Source organism: Taurulus bubalis (assembly GCF_910589615.1).
Source record: "Taurulus bubalis genome assembly, chromosome: 4".
In the NCBI taxonomy this organism is placed as follows: domain Eukaryota; kingdom Metazoa; phylum Chordata; class Actinopteri; order Perciformes; family Cottidae; genus Taurulus; species Taurulus bubalis.
In genome coordinates, this window is record NC_136592.1 from 15,868,907 (window position 1) to 15,894,197 (window position 25,291).

At 38.9% G+C, this 25,291-nt stretch overlaps 1 protein-coding gene across 1 annotated transcript in view; it reads left to right on the forward strand.

The window, feature by feature from the left end:
* Nucleotides 1-25,291, forward strand: part of furina (furin (paired basic amino acid cleaving enzyme) a) — a gene marked incomplete at both ends in the record, with an annotated part of 63,237 nt that overhangs the window by 25,001 nt on the left and 12,945 nt on the right. The window contains 5 exons of the mRNA XM_079216539.1: nt 6,151-6,249; nt 11,781-11,876; nt 14,411-14,539; nt 14,808-14,884; nt 21,270-21,358. Coding sequence (XP_079072665.1) covers nt 6,151-6,249; nt 11,781-11,876; nt 14,411-14,539; nt 14,808-14,884; nt 21,270-21,358 — 490 coding nt within the window. The remainder of the gene's footprint in view (nt 1-6,150; nt 6,250-11,780; nt 11,877-14,410; nt 14,540-14,807; nt 14,885-21,269; nt 21,359-25,291) is intronic.

The following is a 25,291-nucleotide window of genomic DNA, read 5'->3' on the forward strand; positions in this document are numbered from 1 at the left end:
TGCCAACAAGTAAACATCTTGTTTCCCCGAAATTATGCAGGCAACCTTTCACCAACGATAAAAAAGCACAAGCAGTCTGAGTTTATTCAAATGTGACTGGTGGTGTTCACTCACTCACTCACTCACTCACTCACTCACTCACTCACACTCATCATTCAGTTAGCTCTCTTCCACTACAGGAACTTAACAATCCGCATAACCTGGGCCATGTTTCAGAAAGCGGGTTAAATGAAAACTGGGTTGGTTGACCTTGAGATGAGACTAACTTTGGGTTTTCAGCTCCAGAATAAGAGAGGTAACTTAACCTCAAGGTCAGTTACTGTGGTAACGGACTCTGTGAACCTAACCTGCTCACTGTCAGTCTTTTTCCAACAAACCCTGAGTTTCTCTTCATCTTTCTTTTAAAGAGCCAGACACGTTGCTTTACCCCCTCATTTATTGAGCCTGTATCAAGTGTGTATCAAAGTTTTACTGTCGGAATGCTGGTTGGATATCAGAAAATCTAAAGTTACCGCTTTTATGTGCCGTCGGTCATTTCTTTGAAAAACGTTTCTTCTCACATTTAAATATACAAAGCATTACATCACCCTCAGCTCAGAATAAATCCTATGCATGTCCTCCTTTTTTATAACGCTGTGACTTTCTGCACACAATACTGCTGTTAGTTTATTAGAGAAGTTCCACTAAAATGTTTATTGCACATAATGTGTAATCTTAGTTTAAATTGTATTTTTTTTTTATTTGTGACACTTAAATCAATGAATAATTATCTCTATCCTTCATGATTTGATTGGTTGCACTAGTGGAAAATCAATTATATAATATCAGGGATTCAAATTTATGAATGAGCAGATGAAACTGCAGACTTCATTTTGAAAGTGAGTTTTTTTCCTTTTTAAATGGGCTTTTTATAGTCAGACTATGTTTTGGTTTTAACAGCATTTCACTGTTTAACAGTTTAAATCTAGTAGCTCTGCTTTTCGTTTAGCCGCTGCGGTAGTGAACCGGAGCATCAAAGCTTCATTGATGATGACAACGCACAAACTTAAAAAAAAACAAACTCTGATCAGCTGTTCTGGAATTGAAAACTCGAGTTTTCCATCTCAAGGCTTGTCAATTTAGGGTTAGGCTCAGAGTTTGTTAAAGCTTCTTTCTGAAACTTGTAAGAGTCTCGTAAAGTAGAGGTCTTGTTTTGCAAATCAGGATGTTTCTGATACACGTCATTGAAAACACAAAACATTGTAATTTTTAAGAAAGTGTTTAGTTGCCCGATGGGACAGACAACAATGGAAAAGTATAGATTTTTAAACCTTTACATTCATGTGATGACTTAAATAAAATGTCAGTATCTTTGAATCGATAGAAGTGCTTGACAGCACAGTGGGAGGCAATTTCATAAATTACAAGTGAGGAAAAAGGCAAACATGCCCAGGTCGTTATGTTTGTTCCACTACTGGTACTAAAGTGTTTTCAGGACAATTGTAACTGGTTTTAATAATAATCAAGACAATGAGGGAAAATTGAGTTTACATCTTTTTTCTTTAGTCCCTATTCATAAAAAAAGTAAAGTAAAAGGTCCTCCGGCTTTGCCACTCCCCAATCTTGACCTCAAGGGGAAGGTTATTTCAGCGAAGAGCCATGATGGTGCAGAAATGGGGACCGGGCGACTGATAGCAAGGTTGCAGAAGTGAGAAAGCTAATTGTCGTCAAACAGACGAGCACATGGCACAATGTAATCTGATGTAGATATTGAAGTCATTGGAGGTATTTCCCAGCCGTCCTTCCTACTCAAATGCACCATATTTCACTATCCTATTTAATCCACTTGTTTTTGTCAACAACATTTAATGGACTCATCTGACTTCTTCAGAACAATCGAGTTAAACTGTGGACTGTGCCAGGAATCATAATCTGTTTTTACTGGATAAACACAGTCGAGGAATGTGGCCGTCAGCTTGTTGAAAATTGACTGTGCTGATAAATAAGGTAGCCTGTCTTTGCCTTATACGGTTTTATAAAGGCAATAGTTTATCCCTACATGATTTAGATGTATTTGGACAACTTTTCTGCGCTCTTCCACTTCACCTACACCTGTACATCTCTGCAGTGTACCAACGCTGTCTGTTTAGCTTAGGTTCAAGCATCAACACACATAACATACTGTAGATGCCCTTAAAATTAAAGACTAATGAGTAAGGGAAGGCAGGATGACTGCACAGGGACAAATAAAGATAGGGGGAAACAATGAGAAGAAACCATGTAATGACTAAGTGTAGTTTGGCAGAAAGCTCGGTCCGTGCTGCCCTCCTGAACAGAAACTGACAGTTATATCCAGCTGCCACTGTAGCGGTTAGTGCCCCTGCCCTTCCCATTCACTGCACTGAGTAATTAGACTCCAGCTTCATTTTATAAACAATTTGCTCAGCTATTTTGGGAGGCTATATTGCCGATGCGAGTCTCATTTTCTCAATTTATCTCAAGCCACTGGTGCACAAACAAAATATGGTAATGCCCTACATTCCGATAACCCTAAATCAAATGCAGTTAATCTTCAAAACTGAAAGGAAATGTGTCATTATTGTTGTGTTTGTTGTTCATAAAGGCATTATCAAGTGGAATTTTCAAAATCCACAGGCTTTGTTCTTGACGTTCACGGCCCCGTATGGAAAACAGTTTCGTATCACTTTATTGCAGCCCCAAACCTCTTTCCTACTTTGTCTCCAGACATTGTTTGGCTCTTTGTAAAACATAATTGTGTCAACAGTCACTGGAGATGAGACGCCAGACCTTTTGATAAGTGCTTTCCCACAAGGTAAATTTGGCAGGCGGGATGGGAGCAAACATGCAAACAAACCAGCAGACAGTAATTTCCCACTGTCTGTTAACATGCATTTTAATGAGGCTGATGGATTAATGCCTCACTTCAGTAATGGGCCTCTCGGAGAGCACTGCTGAAGCACCGTGATTCTGCTCTATCAGCGCCCAGCTTATCGCATCAGTAATGGTCAGTCACAAGTTCTGATCTGTTGGTTTCCACATCTTTTTTCGTAAATGGTCCTTTTTTTCCAATGGAAAGCAGTAAAGCGCCACGGAAACATCGTAGTTCTGAGATGAAATGGTCAAAAACCGAAGCTCTCAACTGTTGTTGCTGATTGCCAGATAATGATTAAGCTGCAGGGGTCGACGTTTAGCACAACTAGATTGGAATACATGTTGTTGAGTGTGGTGTGTGGTGTGTGTTTGCATACGTTTGACACAGCTCAGCTGTCTTTAGTGTGAGGTGACCTGTCCCTGCATGTGTATTTCCGCGCATTTATGCACATGCACATGGGCATGTGTTTTTTTTCTTTTTTTTTCTTCTATCTTGGAACACATCTCTGTCCAACCGGCTCTGTGAAGACTTGGTCTCTGTATGGAGGTTGTTTCAAGTGTTCATGCAAAATGTTTTATCTATTCTAAAATCCACTGTCGAAGAAGTGTAGAAATGAGTTGGCCTTAAAGCTTTGGTGTGTTAATCATGTACTGTTGGACAAGCCTCGAGTACCGTGCATTGTCGTGCATTATCAATACATGATGTACAGAGCGTTTCTTTTCTAATAAAGTATTCTACCCAAATGTCCCCACCAAATAAGGATTTCATACGTTACCCAGCATTCCCTTTCAGATGTTAGTGAGCCTGCCACACTTCTCATATTGCTATATTTAAAAGTGAGGACAGCTTTTAGCACAAACAAATGTATTTAATTAAAAACCCAGCATGAGTTGGGACTGAATTACAATCTGTTGATGCTGCTGTATTTGGACATATTGGGGTCGGTATCCTCTCCAGTGGATTGCATGTGATTTCTCACCGAATGATGAGTCTCAAATGAAGTCGTTCTCTTTGATTTTGATTTTCTGACACCAAAACACAATATTTATCTTTTTTATTTTGTATTCCATCAACTGATTTTGTTCCTGCTCAGGGAATCTAACATCATGCATGATGCATCACCAATAACTGCTTTAATCTGTGCTAAACCATTTTCGACAACATTGGTTGACCGGATGAATCGGCCATCAATGTTTCGTTTTAAAAATATATTACTGGTGTATTTAGCTTAACGGACTTAACTAACTCTGCCACCTCTTTGATCAGTGTCCCTCCTCCAAGGCTTTTATGTTGACTAACACAATGGACTCACTACCTGTTTTTATTCCTCTCTTCAGAGAAGGGATTGTCTGCTCAACTAATACCTTTTAGTGTCAGCGTTCATCCTCGTTCATATCCTGCATTTTCTTTTTGGTCTTGGTCTTTCATAGTTTTACTCACTCGGTCACTCACACAGACTTGTGGTGGGGAGGTGGTTCCACCTCTGAGCTGAGCATCACTGTAAAGTGTGTCTTCCCTCTTGGTTATTGTCTCCTGGCTTAGTGTGCAGGGGCTTTTTGTTTGAGCCAGGCTGGAATCGGCCTTTTTACTGTGATTAAATGGGAGCAGAGGAGGTTGGGAGTGAACCGTGACTCTGTTTAGAGTGAAGGAATGCAGTACACACTGCAGTACTCACTGCAGTACCTTAGCTCTTCATCAACCTTTCCTGTGACACAAAGCATCCCAATCACTTGACCTCATATGTTTTTTTTTATTTTTTTTTATCCTTTTCATCTGTTTATGCTGCCTATAATTATGATCTAAAATCCGCTGTGGTAATTTTGTTTATGATTCTGTCTAACTTAATTTCTACATTTTTCTGGAGTGATTAAAGCATTAATGAACAATTCAGAGCATATGAAGCTGTTAAAACACCTGAAAACCTCAAAGAACTTTGATTGGTCGACTGCTAAACGAATATGAAATTATGAATAATCGGCCGATACCCCCGAAGGCTGCCTGTCTTACGGTATGGTATCTTGGACAAAGAGTTATAGTATCAAGTTATATATTCGAAAGATATCTTTTTGGGGACATGAATACCACTAGTCTGAAAAGGTTTAGCCCACATTTTCTACCCTATCTCCAGTTTAAAAAAAAATATCTCAGACTATCTAAATAGTAAATATCTAAAACATAATTTAAAGTCTGTTGTTATCCCCTTGGTCTCGAGGTAGCAGTGCAATATCATCTTGAACAGTTATTTAGATTATTATCAGGAGTCAATTACATCCAGACAGATATTTCAGCAAAAGTGGCCCTCATTATGTATTATGTGAGGCTCTACACAAAACCGTAATGCATGTCCTCGTGTGAGTGGCGGCTGTGCAGCCATCGGCCATTTTCCACAGATAACGATAGTTTGTAAAACATCCTATCTTCACTGACAAATCAGTCGACCTCTACTTTGGATTCATGTGTGCCTCAGTCTAAATTGGGGTTGCAACAAACTTTTTTTTTTGCAACAAACAATCAATCTAGAAACACCCCAAATAATTCCCTCGTATCAATGAATTGGCTAATTGTTATAAATGTTTGTGTAGTTTCACACCGAGTCTGAGCACAGAGGATTATGGGTCTGGTTTCCCACAGGGGAACGTGTAAGTCAGTGTGGCTCTACCAGAAGTTGGAGAGTGTTTTTATGGAAAAGGGATTCTTGTGAGCACACTTTTTACTATCTAATGCAGCCTATTAGCCTCACTTGGCACCACCAAATGCAGAGAAAGATTATTTGCAGCCGCAAGGATGTTGAGAGATTCGTTAACCTCATAGGACCTGGGTGAAAGTTTGCTATAGAGAGAAAAGGGAAATCAAAATATTCAGGTTTAACACGAGGCTTTCTGTAACTCGACTCAAATAGTGCTTATAAAATCATCTGTCAGTTGATGGACTGACACTGCTGTTATGATAAAGTCTTGCATAATGGATTTACTGTATGTTTCTATTTCATTTATTTTATGTTTTGATCCATGCATGCAAATTGGTCGAATGCCTTCAGTACATGCATGTTTCTGGGTCTCCATTTTCAATGCATTATAAGCGTTGAGATTTTTAAACTATTTTGGAAAGACCGATGTTCTGTACTCGACCATTCTGTATTTTTGACATGGTAATAGAGCGCTAGCATCATCAGAGTCATTTCATACATCATTGAAGCTTTATCAGATGTAGAGGCATCATCAGCTTACAGATGTAAATGTCCTCATATGATAAATGATCTTATCTCTTGGTCTTTTCAGGTATTTGGTGATTATTATCACTTCCGGCATCGTATGGTGGTGAAGAGATCTCTGTCAGATCACAGGGGGACACAAGTCCGTCTTCAAAGAGACCCCAAGGTAAGAAGTTTAACATTTTGGGAGGAAAATGTTACTGAATCAGCTTTCTTTTTTTTCTTCTCTTTTTTTCTATTTTTTAAGTGACTTTGTTTTTCAGACTGCAGCTACCAGCTCTTTTTTTATAATCAATTATTCTTTTGATGAATAGTTTAATAGTCTATACTATAACATTAGAAAGAATTTGGGAAAAAATTTCTCCAGTGGACAAACTATATAACGATGACACTTGATTCCATATCTTACCTTCAATGGTATAATTTTTTGTGTAATGTCCGTTATTGTTTTCCATATTGTCTGTGGACAACGGATGTTAGTCTATTGCTGGGGGGTTTGGTTTAGCCTCTCTGCATCCTCCAGTAAACTCAAAAGTTGACATGTAAGTTTCAGTTGAGAGCTGCGCTTCAAAGCTTCTGGGTTGCTGTTAAATGTCGCTGAAATAAGGACAAAACAGTCACACACAAGAAACGGAGCAGCCTTCCTTGCATTGCTTACTGACAGTTGCTGTCAATGTGAAAAATATTAATTGGAACGGCTGGCTGCTATTTATTTGTTTGTACTCCGTGGTTCACTGGCTGACGACGCTGTGCATCAGAAGGACATTAAAGTGTGTTAACGGAATGCGGCAGGGCGCTTTTGACAGCTGGCATACCCGGCGCTCAATGGGTTATAATGAACAATTAATCTGAAATGGCTCTGGCTTTATATAGCCAATAAAGATCAATTGACTCATGCACAGATGCAGCATACTGGCTCCGGCTCCTCCACCCAAGTCGAGTCAAGTTCTTTGCTTCTTCACTGGTGCGAATTGATTCTTGTTATATTTTCTCCTAATGATGAGGTCTTTCAAAAACTTGAGAATTGGGAGGAAATGTTTTGCAGTGCTCCCCATTTTTTTCTGCCTTTGTAATCTCTGGAAATTATATGAAAATGTGTACCTGAATTGTGTAAACCTCATTTCAGTTAAACAGTGAATTTCAAGGAACATTTTAGTTATTTAGCAATATGTCCATAAATATATATACCTGCAACGACAGAAGTATCTTACACATAAAAACTAATCTACATCCATAAAAAAAAGTTAATGAAATCTGCCTTAAACTATCACTTGTCATGATGTGCAGCTACACTGTGCAGATGCACACTGGGGATAGAAGAACTTCTGCTGGGTTTATTTGAGTCCATGTTACAAATGGTCCACCTCCCTCTTTGGGAATTCCCTGAATACTCCATTTCCTGTTGTTGAATTCCTTTTTTCCGGCAGCGCCTCAGAAAGTGGAGCGTTACAGCGCCAGGTCCTCCTGTATGTGCAGGAAGGTCCGGTCAGTTTGTGATCTATTTGTTTATTCATGAAGAGAGCTTTGCACATGCTGCAATAGCTTGCAATTCTTACCAAATCCCCTCAATCTTTATGTATAGACTCTCTAGGATACAAACATTGATACATGTATGCAACTATGCTGCAATTAATAGTCTGATCAAAGCATTTATTGACCTGCAGATCATTGCAAATGTTATCCACATTTGCATCAGCTGCCCATGAAAATGAAAAACAGCAGAAAATATATTTTTAATGGGAGGATTTTTTTTATACTAGAGAGACCGTCCCCACAGCTTTTAAACTGGTTGAGATGAAGCCTGAACAAAAGGCTCAGTAAAGTCTCTTTGAAGAGTGTCTCTCATTACTGACAAAAACACCTGGACTTCTGCCAAATCTCATAGACTGGCTAACAGAGCTCTGTTAATGGGCTCTATTGAAGATCTAAAGCTCGGGTCTATCTTCTACTTCCATGCCCTCTACTGTTTTCTGGTTTATTCAGTTTCATTCTTTTGTTGTTGTTGTGGGCAGTTTGATTTTCTTCAGTGTTTATATTTGGTTAGTTGAAGAGAAGGAATTAGACTGGCAAAGCAATGAGCTTTTCGGAAATGTTTAATTTATCATTTGTTTGACTGCTTGTATTGCTGGTTTCATTACTATTGCAAGAAAAGTAGCAGTTGTAACATAAAAAAGCCTTTAGTATAAATAGGAATGACATAGCCAACCACTGATCTGTGCTATAGTTGAAAATGTGTCCCTTTATTGTAATGATGCTCTGCTTCCATTTGGCCTCAGAGGGAGGATGATGTGTTTTGTATAATGAAGGACAAAGAAGTGGGTGGGACGAAATGAGCAGAGTGGGGAATCAAGTTGTTGGACCGATTACAATTCTCCACCTGAACATGAAGCGAGCAGCAGTCTGTTTGTGAACAGGAGTTTTGCTATGCATCGTTCTGGACGCTTGAGATAGACACCGTTTTCCATTTCCAAAGCCTATTTATAATGAAAACGTCTGTTTGTCAACTTCTGTGATCTGTGTTCTGCAAAGACTATTAAAGTTTTTCAAAAGGCTTTTCACATGAAAACTGCAAAATATAAATGTGTGTTGTTGTTACAGTCCTGCCAAAAATAGGAAATCTGCTCGGTTTGAAATAGGTGTTTGGAGCTGAAAAATATGACTTGTATTGTTTACTGTGGATATGGCAAGAGGGCAATACAATTTTGTTGGAAAAAAGGACTTGATCGCAAGTTCAGTTTGATATTCAAATTGTTTATAATAGTCATTGGACAGCTATATTTAAATGATTGGTAAGTAATGTAAGGGTGCTAAAATGAAGGTAATTATTGTGCCAGTATGCAGCTTTCAAGAAGTCCCCCCACCCAGAGTTTACTGATTCAGTATCTCCATTGTGTCCTTGTGAACACACCCAAGCCACCAATCTGTGCCATCATTTCCTCATGACTAGGACTAAAGCAAAGTCACGTCTTGCTGTGTTCTGATGAACTTTTCCAAGAACTGTGTGACATTAAGAAGACTGGCTGCACACATTAGTGGCAAATAACTGGTGTCACTGAAGTGTCTGCATCTGAAATGAGAAGACTGTCCTTATTGTACTGAAGATAACTTGCATGTTTGCTTAAATAATATGGGCTATGGTTGAGCAGTCATGGTATTACCTCGTCTTCAGTAGAGTGTTAAAGTTTGACCCTGTCGTTCGACTTTAATGGGCATGTGATTTCTCTTTTTGAAGAACAAATGCATCTTTAATATTGATAAATTTACAACAATTTTGATAAAGATGTACAGTGTTGCAGCTGCTGTAAATCGTGCTATCACCAAATTAAATTGCTTTTTTTGTGATCAAGTAATAACAAGACCTGTAAAAAGTGTTATGCATTGAATGTTAGGCATATGAAGTAATTAGTAAATGCACTCCGAATTATACATGTTGGCATCATCTTTCTGGAAGAGTCATTGCGGCAGTCTGTCTTGTTAGACCAAGAAGCATTTCTCTCTTTCTAATGCAGCTCAAGTGTGAATAGAAGCGGTGATGTTGTCAGGAAAGGCATGCATACGATTACAAAGTAAAAATTACTTGCACATGAGGGTTTTGTTGAAATGCAAAACAATCCCAAAGGGAATTAAAAGCTACAACATGCTTTGTAATGATAATGAGATGGTTTCATGGGGAGATTTAAGGCAATGCAAGCTACACAGTAAACGGTCTGTTGTCATGTACATTAAACATAACTTTCTGCGTTGCTCCAGATAACAATTTATTTTTATTTTTTTAAGAATCCTGTCACGTTTAAATAAAGTCCGTATGGACACTTATCACAACAGAGATCCAACCTACATATGTGAGACAACAAGAGCAGTTTCATACAGGATTACATGTGCACTTGAAAAGCAGATGAGGAAATAGAAGAGGGGAACTCGCACACACCGCCTTATGAGGCAAGAGAAAAATAGCTTGTTTCGACTGGATGGCACGTAGACTTGTGTAATGATGCTGAATTTTTTCCCTGCATACAGTCTGTCACTCAGACTGTAGACCATTTAATCAATATTGTCATTTGCTTTAAAACAGAAAGCCAATACTAAACTGAGAGAAGCACATCAACGACTGTCTTTCTGTGTCAAACTAATTGGAAGTAGTAAAAATGCCACTTACGAATAGCTTTGTGAAACTCGAGGGAACTGGATACCTCCTTTTTTAAAGATTGTAAATATATATGTAATATACATATTTATTGATTCATGAAGATGAGATTGAGTAGCTGATGTGATAGCAATTCATTTTTCATTTGATTCAATGCAACGAGAACAATATTAATTGTTAAAAACTATTTTGTCTTCTGCATAGGACCTGCAGCAGTGCACATCATAGAAATTTAAATTTTGTCATTATAATGAGAATTACAAATATATATACAGTATGGGCTCGAAAGTTTCATTACAGCTTCTTAGCAGTTGTACATTTTTCTGTCACCTTCAAGAGATTACCAGAATAAAATGCAGAAGTAGGACACACCATCTTTTTTTCTTCTTATGTGGTAGATACGTATTCTTCATCTTAGACATATTCTTAATGTTTATTGAGAGCATATACTGTAAGAAAAAAAAATGGTTGACTGTTTTGTTTTTCTCCCATTTCCCACGTTTGGCAACATATCCGTGTTTGTCAGTTGTAGTTCTTTGACTTCATGATTGTGTTGCTTCCTAAGTGCGGCTGTTCATTGTGCAAAAGATGTCCCACAGTTTTGTTCGTAAACTGCCTTCCCTGCACCTCCACAGGGCTGACCTCATCATCCTGGTGAAAGTGTCTCCTCCACTTAGACTGATCGAGCCTCTCGCCAGTGAAGGGACCGAACACAAGCACAAACCCACACACAAACCTCTCTGCTCCTTGAAGTTGAAATTATTCCATTATGGAATTCATATTATGGCAGTGTTGAATTAGCATCGCTTCAGTGTCGCAGCTAATGTGACCTTCATTACTTCTTTCCATTTTTACTTTTGTGTCTCTAATGATCTGCAGAGAGGTGTGCTGTGATTCGGTTGTCCTTCACATCAGGTGCTCCGTCCTTGTGGCAGGCAGTTCTCTGTCTTCGTTCTCTGACATACTATTCTCTGTTCTCTATACTTGGACATTTTTGCTGTACAGCGAGCACGACTCTGCAGCGGCAGTGAGATGCAGGCTTACTTTCACTGTATGCATTCTGCTTCTGTCAACACTATCTGCAGGAGCTCGCTCATCATAAAAGCCTGCTGCAGACTGCTGTGCTGTGAGACTTGTACTGAATTTGTACCTCTGCGTGTATATTGTTAGTGTGCATACATGTTTTGGTGTATCCATGAATAAGCCTAATATATTCTGGTGCATCCCATTTTACACTAATCCAGAAGTTTTAATTAGTCCCAGGCTGCGCTGGACTTTATCAGCAAGTCTCATTAGTGAGGAGCCCGTGGTACCCATGTGCCTCTAATCTGTCTGCTGTCGTCCCCCTGAGAAGTTTGATCTCTATTAATTTATTTGACATGGCGACCCTAGTGTCCAGCACATAATTATTTCTTGTTCTTTTTTTATATGACCATGAGCCATGACCTTTGTGCATTGATTATTTTTCTCTGTTGAGCGTCACCTCACCTTTTTTGTTCGTATCGCTAATTTCTACATGTGTACCTCTGTGTCTGTGTGCTCTTCTTGTTTAGGTGAATTGGGCCGAGCAACAAGTGTCGAAACGAAGGAAAAAGAGAGATGTCTTCCTAGAACCGATGGATCCCAAATTCAGAGACCAGTGGTACCTGGTGAGTATGGACGATGCTGAGCAGAAACTGCATTCAACATTTTGGTCTGTGGGATTAATTGCTGCCCACTGGTTGAGCTTTTTATCCACCCAAACAATACACGTAATTACATTTCTGGCTGTGTGTCGTGTGTCCCCCCCTCTCAGTAAAAAAACAAGCTTGTATGATTCCAATATACCGCCTTAGTGCGAAATGCTCTTGTGTGTCTTGTTTGCAGAACTCAAAGCACAAGTCTAAGTAACTTCACATGGAGATTTCAGCTTTGATTTCAGTACCTTTGAACTCTGATTTGCATCCTTTTTAAAATTGGTGGTTACTTCAGTCCATTCTAGCAGAAAGACAGAAAGTGGCGGTAAAAAAAAAGCTGATTCACCTTGAATTGCTCTTGCTCTCAGTTGATTGATTTTTTTTTTTTTTCTGTTTGACTGAAAGAATGTCCCTGATAAGTTGGCCTGTTTTTAAAAGCAGCAGTAACAACCTCTGAGACTTTCTGTTCGGCTCCACTCTTCCTTCAATTACTGTGAGGCTGCTTCAGGCAGAAGATAATTCATGGGGATGCAAATCAGACTTGCATCACCAGTTGTTCAAAATGTCTGTGCTTTAACAGAGGCAGACAGACTTCCCCAGTGTGCTGGATTAGTTAGTGGCAATTTGAAAGGCAAATGGGTAGATAAGAGGCTTCTGCCTGGTCGTATTAATGTGCCTAGATTACATGGATTCTGCCATACGTTCACAACAGTTAATCGGATTTCACTGATATTTAAACCTGCCTGTAATACATATGGATATGGAAGCGTTTGATGGCATTTTAGTTGCTTTAAAGCTGGAGCTAATGATTATTTTTATTTTCACTTGATCTGCCAATTATTTTCTTGAATAATCCTTTCGTTCCAAAGATTTAAAAAAAAACTGCCCATCACAATTCATCAGAACAAAAAATGTATGTTTGTCTAACCATTAGTCAGAAAACCTAAAGATATTTCACTGACTATCATACATGATGTGACCAAAGAAAAAGGCTGCACATCGTCACATCATGTTTGGAGCATATAAAAAGAAATCTGAATAGTTACTGATTAATTCTCTTTTGATCAGCTAATTGATTATTCGACTAATCGTTGCCGCTCTAGCATCTTTGTTGGCACATAAGGAAATGACAAATGTTTTATGAAAGAATATTACCTAAGCTGCTGTGCTATCTGAATATGATGCACTCTGCGGTCCTCTTTAAAGAGATGCTGAACTTGTGTGAGTGGAAAAAAAATCAAATTAATATATATTTATAAGTCCGTGGGCTTCCCATGAGGTTGTATAGCTCATTAAAGAACCAAATAGACATGAAAACTGGAGCAACACCTTTGCTATTTTCAGATCTTTTCCACTGTTGGGATCAGCTAAGCTTCTTTTGGAAGAATGAATGTCCCGGCGTTACAAAAAAGGAACGTGTGAACGTTTATACGTTCTGTGTGTTTTAGATAATAAATGATTGTGATAATGTGTGATGGGATATAGTAAAGGTTTTCAGGTAGCAGGAATGTGCTCCCACTCTCTTATCAATTATTTCTCAGCAGGAAATAAGTCTAAACCTGGCTGGCCGTCGAGTGTGGGTGGGTTTGTTGGCAGGGTGTCCTTGGTGGACAGATGCCAAAAGTCAGCATCTGCTGTTACAATGAATATTTAATATTTTCTGATATTTATCTAAATGATGAAACATGATAAATCATGGGTAAGCCTCAATGCTGTACCTACTCTACGCTCACAGACTTGAGGTGTGTGCAGAAGAAATGCTGACATTAAGGAAGAGACGGACTCACTTGATGAGCAATATTCAAAATTAAACCTCTCTCAGATTTATGATACACTCAGCGTGTCGGCCACAGAAAGCCTTTTTCCAATTTGAATCAGCATTGCAGATCACAACATTCAGCTTTAACTGATTTTCTTCTTGATGGATTAACTGTCAATGACATTACAAGGATGAAGAACAATACTTACCCTCTTTGATAGACTGCACCTACAAGGGTCTGAAATCTAAGAGGAAAATGTGTCTGTGGTACATCAGACGCATTATATTTAACCGGCTGAACACTTTAAAAAAGAAGAGCTTTGAACTTGATGAAAGACAGACATGGCTTTTGACCAAAGGTCAAGATGAATGTCAAAAGCTTATCAAAAAGCATACAGAATGATTACTGTGTGCCGTAAACCAGTTCACCGGTGCTTTGCTTGGTATTAATAATAAATGCAATAAATACAAGCATGACATTGATGCTTTCAGATTAGTGATACTCTTTGTAAGCTTGCAATTCTCATTAAAAAACTTTAGCTTTTCACCAAGAAGAAATTACAGAAATTCAATAAGCTGCACCTTTTTTTTTCCCCTGGATGCTTCATCACAATGTCTTAAATTAGATGATTTTTTTTTTTTAGAGTACGCTCTTCCAGATTTAGTTGAAACATACATTCTTGTCAGCACTCGGGTGTCTCTCAGATAATTCGATTCCATCTAAGTTATTTGCCTCTTCCATCCTCAGTACAACAGCAACCACCGTGACTTGAATGCAAAATCTGCGTGGCAGTTGGGCTTCACCGGTAAAGGGGTGGTGGTGTCCATCCTGGATGACGGAATAGAGAAGAACCATCCTGACTTGATGCAGAACTACGTGAGTATAACTCCTAAATTTGCTTAAACATTATGTTTTAATGCATTAGCAAACAGAATGAAGATAAGAACAGAATACATACTTAAAGATAGTGTCGTACTGAAGGTGGCTGATTTATTTTAAGAATAATTTTCGTGTTGTGTGGTTTAAAATCTTGCAGATTTTTCTTTTTTTCTTCTTTTTTTCTTTTTTTTTTTTTTTAAATACTTGAATGTACCAAACTGACTTCTACATCTGACTCTAACAGCGCATCTGCATCTTTGTTTAGGACCCGGATGCCAGTTACGATGTGAACGATGGCGACCCAGATCCTCAGCCTCGATACACGCAGCTTAATGACAACAGGTAGAAATCTACACACAGAACATTCCTATTTCCACTCTTTTCTGTCTGTTGTCTGGCTCGGGAACCACCCATCTATGTTTTCTCAATGCCGGCTGTGAGGAGGACAAGTCAGAATGATATTGTATATGTTCATTAATTTTTCCACCTCACTGATAGCTGTGAACAGGCCTTTGGCTGGGGCACCATTTATGCGAATAAAACTAACTAAAGGCCTATGGGCTTTCTCTAAGAGATTTAGATTTTTAGCCACTTAGTGGATATTATTAAAAAAAAAAGGGCAATTACTAATAAGAATCCAGCCCCCAACTCATAAATCCCACAGGCACCAACGGGGCATTTCTATAGCCTGGGTAAGTAGCCTAAATCTACATTACAATTAAGGTAGTATGTGAAGAAAACGGCTTTATTGCAGTGGCCTCTGCAGATGGCATTAGGAGTTGTTTACCACCACTGTGATGTCTTGCAGAGAATTGATTGAATTAAGTTCATCAGCATTAATGAAATGGAGCAAATCTCTTGGCTCTGGAGGGCCCTTGCTCGTCTTCTTTCATTCCAACTGCCTACCTCCCGTCTGACTTCAATTTCTGATTCGCTGTAATCTTATGTTTGTGGGGCACTGGCCTGAGAGGTTTTTCATCCCGAGCCTCACCATGATTACTAGTGATAGGCATGGACGATTATAGTTTGGCAGGAATGGAAATCAAACGTCCCCAACTGATGCCGGGGCCAGGAGCAGGCACCATGAATTTGGAGGCCAGGAGGATAGAGTAATAACCTAAACGTACTGAATCGATGCCACATTGTCATCGATACAGTATGTTTAGATCATTCTGCAGCTCAACTCCTTGAAGGCTTTGTGAAACGTATACGAGGTGGAGGCTGATTAGAGTTAGTGTGTCATTCTTTTCAGACTTTAAAAAGAGAATTTTACATTGGGGCAAACACACACATACACACACACACACACACACACACACACACACACACACACACACACACACACACACACACACACACACACACACACACTGCTAAACATGGAAACAGTGTAAACAATATGCTGTTGCTTTCTAATTCAGCCCAATGTTTTTACGATTCTGTGCCAACGCCTCAAACCGTTTTCACCATCAACAAAACCCTAAATGGTGGATTTTCTTGTGGAAGAATGTGGGAGACTATTCCTCCAGCTCTACAGATCCACATTCTGTGCCAAGGCACGCTTAAGCTCTTCTGGTGGCTCCTAGTGGCCCTGAGCCCAGCTAAGACACTTACTATTGATGTTTCCTTCATTTTGGCTGCCCCTCTTTCCAACCCTTGCTCACCTCAGCCCTTATCGCTCGCCACCCAGCTCTCTATCTTCCTTGTTGCAGGACCAATTGAGAGAGGGCATATTTGTGTGCGTTTGTGCCCATTTCTCTTACTTTACACCGGGTTGGTGCAGCCGCTTGTGTAAACAACCTGTGGGCAGGATTGAAGCTGTGTAAGGCTGTGTCTGTTCCCTACAGAAAGGCCAACTCTGTTCACTTACATAAAGCCTTCTTTCTTTCCCAGCATACGGGAAGCAGTGAGGATAGCTCAGTAGCAATGTGGCCATTCACCATCATGTTTATCTAAGACGGCATGGGATCTAGATGTTTCCCGTTCCATCCTATCAAGATGTTTTTTTTTGTATAATACTCAATTCAGTGTCAAGGCTAGCTCTCTGTTTAAAATATGGTCTGAATCACACTATTCAAAATGTGCACTTAACATGCAGAATGTCATGTTCATTGCACATCAATCATTATTGGTGGAGGCCGATCTTTTTCTTGACTGATGATGCACAGGAAAAATTAGGTAAACTTAATGAACAAAACAAGGGGCAGTGCAGAATCACGACAATGTTCAGAATTATTTAAGGCACCGCGATGGATGGAGGGAACTAGTCAACAGTACTGAAAACAGCTGCCTGATTAATTTTTACCTGACCCTGCATTAATCTCTCTCTAGACATCCTTTATATTCATCTCTTTACCATGCCCTATAAACATCGGCAGACGTTTTGTCCTGAAGGCCAGTTCATTAGTAACCTTGCAGAACCATTAACAGACTCAAGAATGAGCAGAGCAAAACAGTTATTCCCGTTTACCTTTGAGGTTCGGTGCAACCCAGAGACTAATGAACAGCAAGCGCTACATCCACAGCCTCGAGAGCCTCAATTGATTTAACAACAAGTAATTAAGCTAATGTGAGAGAGAAACACCAAGTGAACGAAAAATGTTGTTTGTCAGACTCCAAGTGGGTGAAGATAAGAAGATCAATGCAATGTTGGACATATATCGCATAATATCATTGCAATATCAGACCCTATACGATTAAATGGTTATGCTTTTCTCTCAATTTAGTTTTGATATATCATTTATGATTTTATTTATTTACATGTCATGTTCCCAACCCTCATGGGTTTACGAGACATTAAAAATCCAGCTGCAGTGAGCACACCTTTCATTCCTTGACCAAATTACGGGTTATTTTACCGCTTGGTCTGCCACAAGATATTCTGCCTCATCTCCCAAGATTAGCAAATGGAATCTGCTACAAAAAGATTCCCTTCCTGAAGGACAATTCAAGTTTTTCATTGTCATCCAGCCAAAGGAATCAATTTAAATGGAGGTCTTTTTTACTAAAAAGAACGCATCTTGTCCTTGTATACAGGACAGTAAAACAGAAGTGAACCTCTTCCTCAATTTGACCTTGCTTAGCTCTCACACAACAAACATAGTCTGTCCTCCTCTGGAGTGGCATTAAAGCAGCTGGACTGCAGGGCTGATGGTCATTTTCCTGAGCATAACTGTGCACATAGGGATATACATATTAGATTAGGTTTAACATTTTGAAACCAATAACTAGAATAATTAATTGTGCAGTCTTTTAAAATTGTTTTTCTTTTTGTTTACGTGTCCTTTTTAGCAAACTTGTTTTTAAGTATCACAAACTGCAAGAGCCAAGTTTGGAACTTTTCAAGGATCACCTATCATACGTGGCACCTTAGAGGATTGCTGTTGTCACACCGCAAGAAAACCTGCAGCATCAGTGGCAGATCTTTCTATGATAAGCCAAAAAGCTGCTTTTGTGACATTTTGTTTTCTTAATCCAGTGCAGGTTTGGGTGAATACTTTGCACAGCATACCCAGACACATTTTCGGATACATCTGTATGACAATAGCATGTCTTTTTAGCAAGCCTCCAGAGAGAGGTGGTTTAGGTTTTGCACAGTGATAATGGCTCTGCCAGCTGTGTGTATGAATACTGATTGTGTTGATAGCCGCAGGCCTGCAGCCGACTAACGTCGCTGTAACCCGAGTTGGTCTCTGTGCTAGATTCTGCCACGGGGCTTGTTCTCGCTGTAATCGGAACAAGACTTTACTGAAATTGCTCTTTGTTCACTTTAATCTTCTGTTATCGCCATTTACGTATGACTGAAATGTATCCGATGCGAAAGGTGTTTTGAAGTTTATTTCAAGACTCTCCTGTTCCTTTTTTCCAAGGTGTGTGACTTTTTTTCATCAAGGTTTTGTTCAGAGGGATTAGTGAAAGCATCAAAGTGTTTTAAATACAAAGCATGTTGTAACTGCTGTTGTAATTGAGATGAAAACTGATGCTGTAAGCTGTGAATGTATGCACACACCACTTCGTCTTTAAATAAATAGTTTCCAATATGTTAATAATGTGCCAGGCACATTAATTTACTTTAGTTTCATTGATTTTTTTTTTTGGTCTGCTGCAAGCTTGTTTAAATGGGTTATCTCAGCGTTTCGTGTTCAGACATGAGAAGGACAAGGACAACATAATGGTGCTTGTGATAAATTTAAATATTTTTTACATTGATATTTCATTTATGTAAAAAGATATATTCACTTGCTCATATGTGTATGCTTTATGACTGCATAACGAGCATATCTGAAAGGGTTTTTACAAAATATATTGCAGTTTGAAGATTTTCTGTTCAGAGACCTTGTTTTATTTTTAGATGATTACATGGTCTTTGCACGGGATCACAATCAAGTACACCCCTTTAATGAAAAGACTCATGAATCCTAAACCACTTCTTGTTGTATAGCCTACTGTTATATCTTGACTTCTCGATTTGGTCATTAGAGCGTGCTTGAGTTGGTTCACATAATTTTGTATTGATATCAGGTACTAGAAGGGACAGCGACCATCTTTTCAATTAATTGAGTGGATTTTCTGAGTGCAGTTGAGTTAAGACTTCTCTTTTGTCTTGTAAATGAAGTCTGAGAGTCCTCCAGTGTGTCAGGGAATATATTAGGTAGATATTACAGCAGTGATGATCATTAATCTGTGTGACTTATTCACAATGCTGTAGACATGCAGCTCTTCATCCCTGCAGACAATGGCTGCTAGTGGTTTCACTAGAGCACTTACAATTAGCATCTCCTGCACTGTGCTGTCTCCTCTTGAGCCTCCTCTCTGAACTTCTGGCCTGCAGCTTGAATCCAGCATTTGGTTTCAAGTATCAGACCGCAGAACAGTAGAAATGTGCAGACCGACAAATTGAGAACATTCATTTTCCTTGCCCTCATTGTCAGAAGACGGGTAGCTTCCTCAGGCATCTCATTGAAACTGATCATTCTGTTGACCAATGAACGCAAAGGTTATAATTAGCCATGGTGTAATTCTACATTTAGGGATTTGGGCCTTAAACTATTATCTTTATATTTAACATTCCCAACAGTGCCATTTGTAATATTTGGAAATTAAGAATAACCAGTTAAATTAATCTTATGATGGGTTATGGCTGATGAACAATGTCAATGCAGGTCCAACATTTGATTTTAAATTGAGCACCAAATTAATTATTGTATATGTTTTAGGTAGTTATTGAACACGTTTAATTTGTATGCTATGACTCAGTCTACCATGTAAGTGACTGTAATGAATGTGTCAAAGGAAGATTTGTAAAAAGGCTCCGTTAAACACTGGCGGTAAATGCCTGTGCATGCCCGGCATCCCATCGCAGACACCTGAGCTGCTCCTTATCATCTACTGCATCACAAACACGGATGCTGTAGGACATACAACTCCCAAAGTCAACAGGCCAGCATTTCCAGGAATGTCAAGATAAGGCTCTCTGGAAAATCACCTAGATGACATTTCTCTCTCTGTCTCTGTCTCTCCGTCTATAAAGTTGTTTTTATTAGCATGCTGCAGCCGGGCCTTGGACTTCATCTAACTGAACGTCCTGTGACATGTCGTGGTGCCAATGTTGACTGTGGCATTGACATTAAAGTGTGTGTGTGTGTGTGAGTGTGAGTGCGAGAGTGTGTGTGAGTGTGAATTACAATTATCTGACCGTCTGTCATTATCTTTAATGAAAGCAGAAGTCTTGACGGTTATTCGAAATATAGTCAAATAAATATGGGTTATGGCCTCTGTGATCGCCAACCTCTTTATTGTGAACCGTTTAAAATGCATTTCAAAGTAGGTGATTAAAGAGTTCTTTAATATGCGTTAATAAACCTAATAGCAGTTTTGGCAGGCTACCGTCAGACGAAATGTCCATAGCCAGACCATGTCGGGGGAGGATGTCTGCTGCTGATGTGGTGTTTTGATTCTTATGTTTTTGGTTTGGTTGGATACCCAGAGTGCCTTTTTGGAAGCCTGCTGGCATGGATGGTTCCTTCAGTAGTGAAAGTCCACTGTTTCTGTTGTTTTCTGATGTGGCACAGTGTTGCTCTGGCTCCAGCATTCCTGTCTGGGAATGGCTGCACTCCAGTGGGGGATTGCTTCATGGTTTGAAAGGCATTAAGAGTGCGTATCCATCTGGCGGATCAGGGGAATGCACTTGACTGCAATGTGATGATCAGTCCCTCTGTACCGGCTTCTTGGACCTCTTCACTGAGGTGCCTGGAGCAAGGTGTTACTACAGAGGCTCAGGCTTAATGAATGACACATTGTGAAAATGGCAAATTTAATTCACAATTTACTCCCATGTGTGACAGTATATGCCATCTTCTTTCGCTTTTCCTTTGACTTTATTCAGGCCTGCAGGCATTCCAAGGTTACTAACGCTAGAAGGCCGTAGATGGTGTACATATGTCTCTAATCAATGGCTGAATGTTTTCTTTCATACAAATGAGAATTCAGATTTATTTAAAGGAATCGAAGCCAAGAACCTGTCTCCACCAGTTTGTTTTTTCTCAGTCGACAGCTCGGTGCAGGATCGAGCACGAACTCTCACAAGCAGCCGTGGTTAGACATGTACACTACCCCCGTGTTTTTTTTTATATATATAAAGAAATTCTGTGTCATTCGGTGAAAAACACTTGGAATGGTAAATAGTTTCCTTAAACATACCTCTTACTTTCTCATTCTTCCTCTCCAGACACGGAACAAGATGTGCAGGAGAAGTGGCAGCAGTAGCCAACAATGGGATCTGCGGAGTCGGTGTGGCTTACAATGCCAAGATTGGAGGTAAGGTCAAAGAAAACATGTGGATGATTGATTCAATCTCAGAGGCAAACCCTAGTTTCATCTCAGTTTTCTTCTTTGGCAGCTAGAAATGTTGAAATACTTGTTACGCAGCACCAGTGTTATTTTCAGCCCATCTCCCAGCCACACCTGGTGTGATTGCCAATTCACTGTAACTGCATTGGTTTTGCATGGAAGGGACCGTATTGAAAAACTCAGTTGAATGCAGTTTGTGAAATGACACGGTGCCATAACATTGTGGGAATCTGTGTTAAATTATTCTCCAAATGTATTACTTCCAGCTTGTATAAAAGTTACACCAAATGTCTGATTTAACTCTCCTAATATTCCAGTGTCTCCTGTAAATTGGTGCAGAAAAAAAAACATCATACACACCCTTCAATATAAAGTACAAAATGTACCTGACAAAGTGCGAGGTAAATATAGACATTGCTCGAAAGAAGAGAAAGGGAGATCCTCAGAGTCTGACTGCAGTACTGCAAACACTGTCTTTATAGTTTGTTGAAGGCAAAACACCCGTACAAGTTTTTGTTTTGTAGCCATGTCAACAGGCTGAAGTCAGAGCATCAGAATACACATCTGACATTTGCTCTTCTACATCACATGCTTGATACTTTGAATTAAAACAAGGAGAAGTAGAGAGTGAGACAATCGACAGACAGTTGCTACTCAAATGGGATAATTTGCTGCTTTTTAATCTTTGTAAATTGAATATTTCAGGATTTTGGACAAAACAAGCATTTTGAAGAAATCAATGGAAAATTGTAATATCATATATTTTTTACCATTATCCAGACTCTATTGTATTGATGAATGATTAATCACTTAAAGGGATAGTTCTGATGTTTTGACGTGAGGTTGTATGAGGTACTTATCTATGTCAGTGTATTACCTATGTGTATTAACCCAGTATGGAGAATCATGGACAGGAGCAATAATAAAAAACATCTACTGTACCTAATACACCGACTATGGATAAGTGTACAAATCTACTTCAAAACATCAGAACTATCCCTTTTAACTGATAAATAAATTATTAGCAGATTAATTGATAATGAGAATAATTACAGTGCAAATGGGGAAATAAAGAGCGAAAGGGATCACAGCTTAACTACACATTATTTTTATTTTAATCAAGCCTGTGTACTTTATAGCTCCCTGACTTTGTACTTTAATGGACTACCTTGTTTTCCATTGAGCTTTTAGTTCTGGTGTCATGGTGTGAAAAATAAACTAAGCACATGGGAACTGGATTCTGATGAAAGATTTCCCAGCAGGTGTTTAGCCTCATAAGGGTCCGGCTTTGACTGCAGTGCTACAATTAATGGAAAACATCATTAGATGAAAACCAACAGTTAGACAGCAACAGAAACAGACAGACAGACATCTGCTCATTTGAGAAGATACAAAATATGTAAGAGTGGCAAAATATTGTGAAATATTAATTTGTTTGTTCTAAAAAGGATTTGGCACCCTGATGGGTTGTTTGGTTTCTGCCTACAGGGAGCAAACTTTTTTTCTATTTTCTGTTCCCATTTTTCAAAAGAATCTTTTTGATATTAAAAAAACAACAGAGTTTATTTGTGTGTGTGTGTGTATATATATATATATATATATATATATATATATATATATATATATATATATATATATATATATATATATATATATATATATATATATATATATATATATATATATATATATATATATATATATATATATATATATATTTATTTATTTATTTTTTTGAGCGTTTTCTAGCATCCTGCCTACTTCTAGCTCCTAAAGTTTGAGCCCTGTCAGGATAGAGCCATAACTCTTTATGATCTCCAGATGGCCAGTACGAATATACCGCATGGCATTAGCTTTTCTATCATAACAAGTGGACTGTGTGTGATCGAGTAGGCGGAGCAGTAGGCGGCACAGTGTTGTTAAAACCTTCACTTTTAACAAGAATCAAGGATCTTTTCCATCAGTAGAATAAGAGACTAGAACTAAAACAAGGTCAAGTACATTGAAAGAAATGTTTACATACTTGGCCATGAAAGCAAATTCTGATGTATCACCCTCACATTTCAAAACATTTAAACTGAGATTTGAAAGTACATTTCAAAACTTTGAAGACACAGATTTGAGTTAAAACAGTTATTTCGTTCAAATCTTTTTTTCAAATGTTTGCATCCTTTTACTCAATTTTAATAAAACATGTCAAATCTTGTGACTGTAATCAAATCCCATAATTGCCAGGGATGTCTACTTTGGCATGTCACTGCAACTTGTCTAAACATTCACTGAACATCAAACTGACACTTAGCACGGCCACACACGAGAGTCCAGATAACGCTGAACAGCTGGAAGCCTGACACACAAATGTTATTCTCCAGAATGTAAAAAAAAAGAGTCAGGAATGCAAATTGTCATGTTTAAAACCAGGCAGGCAGAGTGTAGAGGGAGCAGTGCAAAAGCTTCTGTGACTCTGATGCTGATGACTTCCCTGTAGACTCCATGCCACCTGCTGTACTGTAGCTCATTATTCACTCCTGTGAAATATCCCCCATTGTAATTTCAAACAATATATACATTTGTCTGAGATCAAAGTAATCTTGTCAGAAATGTAAATGTTCCTTGTTTTACTTTTTCGGTTAACTCGCTGATGATATTCAAATAAATAGTTAGACACTCTTGGTATGAGAGCCAATAAGCTTGTATTCCAAAGAGTTTCTGTTAAATATTAGTCTGCAGCTTCATATCAAACCACATTGAGTTTGTTTTACACTTCCAATCTTTATGCGGAGTGAAGCTAACTGGCTGTAGCTTTATATTTGCCAAGACTGTAAGTATTGATCTTCTATCTCTCTGTAAGAAAGCAAATGTGTTTATTTCATTGTTGTTGTTTTTTTTACATAGTATGAACTATAGCTGTATGAAAAGGAAATCCCCTGAATTGTCGTTGAGAGGCAAAGCATACTGTCATTTATATTTCTGAACCAGCAGTTTTTCAAATTTGTTATTTGAAAAACTGCTGAATTTACTTGAGCTTTAATATCACTGCACTGTGCATATCTACAAAAAAAATGGTTTGAACCTTGATGCATTACCAACCTTGGTCTCTAGTTTTTGGGATGGTCGGATATTTGGGATGAGGACAGGAAGTCTCCTCAGCGAATCGCATAGCCCTCTCACAGAAGTGCAGGCTGCCATGGAAACACTAGCAGCCCAGTGCCTGTTTGACGCTTTCGGAAGACTTCAAAGAGCCAATGCTTGGTTGCTTTAACCCACATAGAGCAACATAGAGTAACCTGCCCTGCAATGTAACAAAGAGGAACATTTGTGGGATTTTTAGGCACCACTCTCTGTGGTGGAACATTAGGGCCAGCTGTGTGCGTGCGTGTGCTCTACATCAATGATCACTGATCTCGCTGGCTAAATTGTTCACTTCCCTTGAAATAAGTCTAATTCAATTTACACTCTGACAGTAACACCAATTTCACTCACACAAGAAGAGGAATACAACTAATGCTGTCTTTAATATTTTTATTTAATTTTTTTGTCAAAGAAGTCTGCCTCACATTTGCAATTGATTCCATTCTTCTTTTTTTTCAAACCAGCTCAAGCGCCAAAGCAAATCAATAGAGATGGGGTTGATTTACATGGTGGGGTCCTTAAGAACAGTCACAGTGGATGCACAAATAACCAACACCAGCAGCATGTGCTGTACAAATGCACACAGACAATGTACAGCATCGCAAACAAGCTTGTGCATATGCAAATCGAGTGACACAGCAGCATTGCTTTGTGCCTCCTCATTCCAAACCTTGCTCGGCATGAGCACACAGTCAGGTAAAACTACAGCGCTACAACAACATGATCCGAAGCACCTGCAGCATGTCAGTCTAGTCTTTTTGTAGTCAC